The sequence below is a fragment of the Amblyomma maculatum genome, chromosome 11 (assembly GCF_055883805.1).
Source record: "Amblyomma maculatum isolate TAMU_Amacu chromosome 11, ASM5588380v1, whole genome shotgun sequence".
In the NCBI taxonomy this organism is placed as follows: Eukaryota; Metazoa; Arthropoda; class Arachnida; order Ixodida; family Ixodidae; genus Amblyomma; species Amblyomma maculatum.
Genome location: NC_139354.1, coordinates 20,875,670 through 20,885,383, shown reverse-complemented (window position 1 = coordinate 20,885,383; position 9,714 = coordinate 20,875,670). Strand labels below are relative to the sequence as shown.

The following is a 9,714-nucleotide window of genomic DNA, read 5'->3' as shown; positions in this document are numbered from 1 at the left end:
GAGACGTTTAATTGTTCTGCCAAATCTTAGATAATGCCACGACACGTATATGATAAAATTTTTCACGGGTCTGTTTTCTTTTTTTTTTTTTCTTCTTTTTTTTTTTTCACTTGGTGCTAGCACCCATGCACGGTGAAAGCCGCAGAAGAACCAGTTTTTCAGCACTCCACAGAGGAGGCGTTTCGACATCTGCCTCACACGCCCGTCATCCTCGGCAGAAAGTAGTCCATTGTTAGTGTTTTTCTAGTTACAGAAATAAAAGCTACTACATCAAAGAAAATTAAAAACGAAGGAATTTTGACGGTTTAGCTTGTTCGGTTTATTAAAACATCAAAAACTGATACTGTTTAGTGTTCAGCGAAGTAATACGTGCACACCTCGTACCCCTGCCCGCAGATAGCAATTGCTGTTTGTTTGCTTTTTTTTTTTTTTTTCAGCTATACCTGTATCTGTATCAAAGAACGTGCGAACTGGGAGATGTGGCGGGAGTGTATAAAAGAACTGGTGCCGCGAGCGCCGCGTCTGTGAAGCCATCAACGGTTTCTTTTGCTACCGCATTCCAGAAACAGTTCGGAAGCCTACCTGTCGAGATTCGTGCGGATGTCATAAAAAAGACTAGGCTTAATTCAGCTGGAGTCGGTGTGGAAAAGGGTAGGCATGGCAATTAATGCAACATGCAGTGTACAATCGGCAGTAGCTCTGAAGGACATGAATGGCAATACCATGTGAAATCTTGACCTTAGGATGACCTTGGTAGAATCTGAGCGTTGATAAATCTAGGGGCTTTCGGGTGAGAATCGGCTTGGCACGAGCCCTAAACATTGGGTTAAGGCGTTCTCAACGCCTTCCGAAAATGCACTTGGCCCGCCCCCGAAATTTGGTAGCCCACTCCCAAAATGACTTCGCTCAATTCGAGAAATTAGCTGACCCACGTCAAAAAACGACTACACCGCTCCCAGAATTGACTTGGCCTACTTCTAAAATTGGGTTGACCCACGTCCTAAATTGGCCTGCCCACTACCAAAATGGACTTGGCCGAATTGGAAAATTGAGTTGACCCATATGTCCAAAACTGATATGGCGTACCCTAAAATGGACTTGGCCGAATTGAAAAATTGAATTGACCCACGTCTAAAATCAAAATGAACTTGGCCCTTATCTAAAGTGACTTCACCAAAGATGCTGAGTGCTATTTCATACCGTGTAGCCATCTTCTTCCTCTCGTTCTACCTTGCCCAATTCAATAACTGAGTTGACCCACGCCAAAACAAACCTGACCCACACCTAAAAATGAACTTGGCGTATACCCCAAAAATTTTGATACCCACACAAAAAATTAGGTCGGAAAGTCCTTAAATGTGGACGGTCTTGGCTGGTGAGGTCCAAATATATTTTTTTTTTTTTTCCAGTGGGTATTTTACAGAATAAAGCAAACTGGTTTTGGCAAAGCAAAGCTAGCTCGCCGGACACAAAACTGGAGCGGACCGAATAAATGAGCAACGACGATAAATGCTTTCTTTTTAAGGCGAAAGTCTTTTCAGGCTCATGGAACGAAATCCCGTGCGCGAGAGTTGTTCGTCGGATCTATTGCATCGGATCTGTGCGCTGGTGTGTCACTTCGTGATAACGGGTTTATGTCGAGGGAAATTGGGAATGAAAACGATTGATGATGATTGGTAAGGAATAAAAGTTATAAGATAGAGATAATTAATAATGATAATCACTAATAAAATGATCATAAAATTATTAAAAATGACTACGGAATGACAAATATGTCAAACGACGACTTGTAATGAACGCAACTGTCTGGAAATAAGTAAAATTCTCTCCCTTCTTTTCTTTGGCTGTGTGCCGTTGCGCTCGTTGAAAACTGTAGGTGTGCACTGCTTTGCATTACGAGCACATGGGAACGGCCCCTAGTGAAAAAACCTCTATGAGTCACAATAACCTCACACAAATTCTCATACAAAACTCATACTAAACCCGTACAAATCTCACATACTATCATACAAATCTCATTCAGCGTATGAGATATATATATATATATGCGATTGTATGACACTTGTGCGAGTTTAGTATGAGAAATTTGCACGAGGTTATTGTGACTCATACGGCTCTTTTCACTAGGGGCGCTGCGTTTTATTGACACACTATGGTTGACAAAAGCAATTGTCGGGCGAGTTGGTGTTATTGACGATCCATACTGCGCCGAAGACAGCACAAAGATGAAGGAGGGACACCACACAGCCATACACAGCGCTGATTCACAACTGAAAGTTTTATTGGATGTCAGCAGGTATAAATACTTCCCTGGCGGCCAGAAAGAATACAGTGCACACTTGACATGCTTTAATGACATACCACTAGTACACCAGGCACGTGTCAATAACACGCAATTGAAATGCGTGTGATTACGATACGATCAGTGAGCAGGCACTTGTCCTGCTGGGTTGTTGGGCTGTCCTAGAACTCCAGCCATCTCAGAATCATGTTAATGTTAATAGGTTTTAGATTCTATATAACACTAGTTTTGAATAGTCTTGGTGGGCATCGTGGTGTTGCCAAGTTCGCGGTTTTCCCGCTAAATTTATCAGGTTTTTACACGGTATTGCGGGCAACATTGCTGTAATGCGGAAGGCTGAATTTTTAGCGCTTTCTAGGTCCTGTTGGCTTTTCGTTTCGCGACTTTCAGTAGTTCTGCAATTCTTGTCTAGTATAGATTATGTTCCATAAAAGTATACTAATTTCTGCAAGATAACATCGCTGTGAGATCATATAAGGTGACTGAGATGTCTAGGGGGTGAACACTGGAACACTTTCAATACGATTGCACGTTTGAATTAATTTATGCAGCTTTTTTCCATGCAATTCTTGAATCTGCTGTAGTCGGGAATGCTGTCCGGTCTTAAGTATATACGTGCACGAATTTGGGAAATAGCGACTGCAGGACGTTTCGAGAGTACTTGAAGTTTCAAATACAAATGTAGTTATAAGGAGTCATCGGCGCCCTTAATGTATCCATAAGTCTGCAACGAGAAAAAATTGCTGATATCCAATAGCAATAAAGCCCAGTCTCATTAGCTGGAACTACCGTGGGCGGGTGAAATTAACAAGTATACAGGGGTGCTTCCGACGAAATCACTGCAGGGGAAAAGCTAGGCGCCTGTGTGCTGTGCGATGTCAGTGCACGTTAAAGAACCCCAGGTGGTCGAAATTACCGGAGCCCTCCACTACGGCGTCTCTCATAGCCTGAGCCGCTTTGGGACGTTAAACCCTACAAACCAAACCAAACCAAACCAAACCGAAATCCCATCTTCGAGCTGTCCGAGTTTCTTCACTTCATGATGATGCTGCTCTGGTCGAAAGGCGTTGGATCCCTGTTCATTTACAAACAGTCACAGAAATCCTAATGGGAACAGACGTATGACGAATCACATCGTAACTAACCAAGCAGCATTCCGAAACTAGGTTAAATGTTGCGCAGACTACAAACTGCTCTCAAATATATAATCCAAAGATCCGCCTGGCTCTCTCAGGGGTGTGCGTTTGGAAGAGGCTCTGTTAACTCTGCTGTTCTCCTTCGAGGGCTTAAAGTTTCGAACAAACTAATGACCTGCAAAGGTCGGGTTCACAGGTCGGGTTTCCAGCATGGCTGGTAGGGCTTTTTTTTTTTGCTTTCACCCTATCCTGTATTTATGCATTCAACAATTTGCAAACAGTATAATTTGTTTTGTTTGGTGTTATTATTTTATTGTGTGAATTCTGCATTGTAAGCATTTGCCTTCATAACCTACAATGCCATGTACCCATGTTCTTTCCTCCCCTCCTTTTTTTCTTTTTGCCAAGTCCCACTCCCCTCTATAATGCCCACCGGGCCAAGACGGTAACTGAAATAAATAAATAAAAATAAATAAATATGAGGGTGTACGTAGGCAGCAAACCTGTAACCCTGCCTAAAACCAGCAGTAAGAGTGGATTGTCGCCCAAATAGTACTTGGCGCACTAAGGTCAAGCAGACGACGTCTTTATGCGAATAAAAGTGCCTGCAGCCAAAATATTATGCTTTTGCAACTTTAGTTTAACAGAAGGCAGGCAAGATATATTCCTGAGAATGAAAATACTTGCAGTCCGAAGTTTCTAGCCAAGGGAGAAATATGGTTTGTTCGGTTCATATATACCAGGGATTTTATTAACGTCCCAAAGCGACTCAGGCGATGAGAAACGCAGTAGTGGAGGGCCCCAGACATTTCGACTACCTGGCGTTCTTTCACGTGCACTGACATCGCAAAGCACACGGTTGCATTGCTTTTCGCCTGTATTGAAAAGTGACGACCGCTGTATATTATATTTACACTGCGTGCAGACTGAATAGCAGAATAAAATTCCAAAAAATTAGTTTTTTGGTGGAAATATTTAATTTACCGGTTTATAGCTGGTCTTGGAGCTTACTGTTGCGGGTTCTTTTTTGTTTTTCTTTTTAGCTGAAATATTTAATTTACCGGTTTATAGCTGGTCTTGGAGCTTACTATTGCGGATTTTTTTTTGTTTTTCTTTTTAGTTGTAATCGTGGATATGTATCTCAGGTAATCGAATGATACAGAAAATATCAGATAGACACAGTTAATGGAGATGAACTCCCAATAACTGTTATAAACTATTTTCTTCGGTGCATGGGCATTAGAGCAGCAACAGAGCTAATATCAACATGCACTTTGACCTACTGCGACTTTAGTGACTGACAGTCAGCTACAGATCTCAAGGTCGCGAGGGATCTAATCGCGGCTGCGGAGGACGTATTACCGCATCGCATCATACTATACCGTATCATATCATGCCGCACAGTAGGTACCGTACCCCCATGCCGTGTCATGCTATACCATACCATTTGTAGATTACAAACATACAGTGACTGAAACCAAGTTCTCACCGATTGTAGGTCATGTCTAGACTAGCCTTCACTGGTCAATGAATTTGCTTGTGTTTTGCTGAGAAGGCTTATGCGAAATAGGCACGCTTCCGAAGGTTATTTGAGATTGCTGCTTGCTTGAGCTTACGTACAACCTTTTCCTCGCCTTGTTTCCTTAACCTCGTTTCCATCGCGCCCGATCGCGATCAGTGTTTAGCAGAGTGTTGGCCTGCTCGCGCTCAAGAAATGGCCGATGACGTTATGGCGCGAGAGGCCGGGGATTCCAAGGAGGACTGCTCGGTTCGTGGGCGTTCCACTTGTTGTGCACCTTACTGCCTTCACTGTGCCTCATGTGTCATTGTATTTATTTCTTTCTCTCTCATTTTATGTATCTCCCTCTCACTCTCCGTTTGTTTTTCTTTCTCTATTTCTGTTTACTTGTCTTCTCAGTTTCAGCCATTATTCCTTCCTGGAATTCGTTTTCCTTTCTTTACTCCTGTATTATTTAATTATTGCCACCATATTTATGTCCTTCTTCATTTTTCTTTTTTCTTTTTTTGCTTTTCTTACTTTTCCTTTCTGGATTCACATGGCCGTAAAACAGTCTGCTAACGCAGACTGTAAATATTAGAAATGCTATGCAACATAGATAATCGCACTGTTAGAGATGCACAGCTGAAATACATGGATAGATTGCTACATAGACCATGCCATAGAATTGCACAGCTGAATTAATAGCTGCATAAGAAAGCTTATATTTAATTTGTATTTATATAGCCTTAGTTCAGCGGGCATCATGAAATTAATTATTCCTATGGCGCTCTCTTTATTTGTAGTTTCATTGCTTATATAGTTTGAAGACTATACATTTTGAATTTTGCTTCTGCTCGGAGTTCTTGTCTCTATGGGCGCCTCATTACTCACGTCCGCTAAATTATAGCAAGCGATCAGCCTGCGGCTGCAGTTGTGGGCGATGTGATTATGCTTCTTGTTACTGCAAGCGCACGGTTCGTAAAGCGTAGCATCAACCGTATATGTCACTGCGCTCAACGTACGCGGCTAAAAGCTGGGTTTCTACGTACTTCTGCGCCCACGACCTCTTATCCGCTCAGGGCGAGCGAGTGGCGTGGAAAGTGTTTCAGGCGAGGGTCCAAGCAGTTATCTCTCTGGAAAAAGCAAGAAAATTCAGAGGACAGCGTTTTTTTTTTTTCTTTTTTTTATCACCACATCTTCCGACTGCTCTCCTCTCCAGCTCGAAAAGCCGATAAGCGCTACTGTTCATCGCCTTCTCTCACTGGACTGCAGTAGTTTCGACGACGGTTTCGAATCCGAGCAGACGATCGCAACATTTCTTCACTGCGGTGCGCACGCTTGCCCGTCGAAGCCTTGGGATTACCTGCCTGTACACTGCCTTCCAGGCTTTAGATAAAACGAAAAAACGGATCTTGTCACTAGCTGTGATAGCCGTTAGAAGCAAAAAATAGCCCAGGGAGAACCCCACAAGACGCTGCAAAGGATTTGCGGCCATGAACGAGGCCGGCGGCGAAGAGGAGGAGGGCGAGACTGCTGCGGTGGCGATGGTGATCGCGATAGTGTGCGCGGTGTTTGCAGTTTGCGCCGCTCATTTCCGCGAGCTCTTGGAGTCAGTGAACAACATGCTGCCTGCGAAAATGCAGCGACGTGGTGGTCGACGGAAGGATATTATACACCTGGACCTTTTTCCAGTGTTTGAAGGTAAGTACTCATCAACTGACCCTTTCCCTTTCGTCACTGAAGAGACAGAAGAGATCCCGTGACCTAGTTCGGTTTTGTTCGCGATTCAGTTTCGCTTTTTGGAGAATGTCTTCTGATTTCCCGTCGTCTGCTCGCGTCTATCGCGGGTCGCAACACAACGCAAGTCAAATGCTTCCTCCAACAGTTTGTAACAGAAATGACGCCGCGCCAGGCGAAACCACTAAATCCCAGCGAACCTCTCTACTATCCTACATCCATATGAATTTCGGTACTATGCTATTCTTCCCTTCCTCCCACTACGTACACCGACTGTGTATTTAGTTCAAACGAGGAATATAGCGAGCAAGGCATTTTAAGTGTAAGCTGAGCAGACGAATTTCTATGCAAATGCATAAAGAGAAAAGTCAAACGTGTTTGTCCGAAATTGCGTTTTTGAGTTTGTTTCGAGGACGCATGCTAACTATTCGTCGTGCAGCAGCCTCTCAGCGCATATTTAAATACTCTGCTAAGTGTATTTCTCGTTATTGAATTGTAATTTTGTGTTCTAGTCGATTTAAGTGGCCAACTATATATGGCTGTGTAAATTTCGTTATTTGTATCCATATCCGTATCCATTTGTATCAATATTTGACGCTTTTCTTTATCATTGTATAACTAGAATCATCCTCTCTTGTGACATCCTCTCTTGTGATAGCCTTTTAGCATGGCTGACTGTGAATGAAATGACTTAAGCAGGCTATTTTTGCTAATGTTTTGCGAGAGAACGCGACCATTTCTTTTTCTGTGCATCTATAAGCAACAAGCAAACTAGAACCCTCAATTATTTCCACGTTCGGTTATATTATTAGTGACGCACGCACGTCGCATATACGTCGTCCGCACGCACCATGCTTTCGTGTGTTTCCCCGAGTTAAACTCGTCGTGGTGTCTTAAGCCACTCTGTAAATAAGCAAACGGCCGGTCACGTCTGTAGCGGTAGCAGTATTCGAACCACTCTTAGCGTATATGTACGCCATGGACTGCTGACAACAACAAGGTCGGGTTATTTTGGACGCCAAGGACGTCCGCTTTCGCTCCACGCAAAGAGTGGAGGTCAAAGACCCCAATAGCGGCGGTGAAGCTGTCATTAATGTAAGCGGTAAACCATGTGCACTTATCGAAAATTGCTCCGCTTTCTTTCTTTTTTTATTTATTGACGCTAGCGGTATATGGATAAGTTCTCTCAGGCGGAGCGAGCCGTAGCCGTTTTGATGTTGATGGGAAAGTAGATGCTCGTATACAGTCGGCGCCAAAAATTGGCGTTATCAGTGGGAGCATGCGCGGAAAACAATAATCATTTTGGCCCAGTCACGCCTAACGTTGCTGCATCTTTTCATGCACGGCATACCAGGCGGACAGGTTGCGAGGAGGCAATATCATACATTTGTTTGCCGAGCTGAAGCATCTTGCGGACTTTAGCTGGAGCAGGACGGATTTACCTATACCATAGGTTCGTCGTTCTAGATCGGCTTGGCCCATGCTAACTCGGGAGTTCGGGGTTCTCACATTGGAAAGAAGGTGACGTGCATCTCCACTTATTCGCTTCCCAATCGAATAAAAAAAAAAAAAAAAACTACAGAACTGTGCCAAAAGTACAAAGTATTCTGTAGTTGTGTCGTAAATGTCAGAATTTTGTTGTAGTTATTTCTGTCGTACTTTTCTGTAGTTTGTAGTCCTGTAACACTTTTTTGACATCACTACAGAAATTCCTGTCGTCACAACAGGTTCACTGTCAGAACAGTACAGAAATTCTGTCGTGACAACAGGAAATCTGTAGTTTTTTTTTTTTCGACTGATTTCTGTAGTGGGACTGTGTTCCTTTGAGAGGTGATATAGCAGCCAGGAACAAGTTTTGTGGGAAACTCTAGGAAAGGCCAGTCGAGAGTGGGGCAATCTTTTCATCTAAGTCCTCATTACCTATCTGCATCAGCAGTTCATCAAAACTCCTTGAAATTAACGCGGGCCTACTTATATCGAATTTTCTTTAACGTATTCGTGATTTGTCCAACTTCGGCTCTTTTATACCACCGTCCTCCGCTCTGACTCAAATTGCCCACGAGGCCTCACGCTACATATATGGTATAGCGTTCAGCATGTGTGTGTTTAGTTGGCCTCTAGGCGCTGACTTTTCACTTATATTTTTCATTCTACTCGAAGGGAGACAAAGTATCTGCCCAAAGGGAGCTATTTGTACGACACACGAAGTACAAATCTCAGGTTCAAAACTGGTTTGTTATTGGTTGGTTATTGGGTTATTGGTGGCCAGCTGAGGGGGCAAAAAAGCAGCGAGCGTGCGTGAAAAGCAGCAATGAGTTGCCGGTTATTTGAGCCGTAGTTTCATATTTCATTAAAAAAAATAAAGCTAAGAATAAATTGCTGAAGAGCGCATGCGTATCGCAGGGATCAGCCCCTGAAAGGGCCTCAGCTCCATACATCTACTGCCATTGTCAAATTACACGTGAAAAAAGACAACAAAAATAGAAATAGCAAAACGATCGAGAAGATTTTGGATGAGGAAGACTTAATAATCGCTCACTTAATTTTCACTTTGATGGTGTCAACACAGCTGTATGGAAATGCTGCAAGCGCAGGTGTGTATTTTTCCTATAATAGTTCATATTTTCAAGACTATATTTTAAGGCAGTAACATTCAAATATGCCCCGCCGGTGTGACGCAGTGGTGACGGCGCTCGACCACTGTTCCCAAGGATGCGGGATCGAATCCCGGCCTCGGCGGCCGCTTTTCGATGGAGGCGAAAAGCAAGGCGTCCGTGTGCTGTGCGATGTCAGTGCACGTTAAAGAACCCCAGGTGGTCGAAATTTCCGGAGTCCTCCACTACGCCGTCTCTCATAGCCTGAGTCGATTTGGGACGTTAAACCCCACAAACTAACCAACCTAACATTCAAATATATACTGGTTCGGTTGAAAACCTGGCGTTGGCGTGGCTGGAAGAATCTTATCAGTCGAGCAGCGGCATCAGTAGTGATTTAATGAACAAAAAGCATGTGTTTTCAAGCAGAGGGATCGAATTTCT

General features: G+C 43.5%; 1 protein-coding gene across 5 annotated transcripts in view; it reads left to right on the top strand.

The window, feature by feature from the left end:
- The first annotated feature begins 6,503 nt into the window (after positions 1-6,503).
- The window catches only part of ACC (acetyl-CoA carboxylase), an 86,010-nt gene continuing 82,799 nt past the window's right edge, over positions 6,504-9,714 (top strand). For 2 of the 5 annotated variants that reach the window (XM_084584806.1, XM_084584804.1), the window contains exon 1: positions 6,504-6,640. In XM_084584806.1, the coding sequence (XP_084440932.1) occupies positions 6,562-6,640 (79 nt within the window). In that variant the 5' untranslated portion in view covers positions 6,504-6,561. The remainder of the gene's footprint in view (positions 6,641-9,714) is intronic. The other 3 variants (XM_084584805.1, XM_084584807.1, XM_084584808.1) reach the window with 2 other exon arrangements.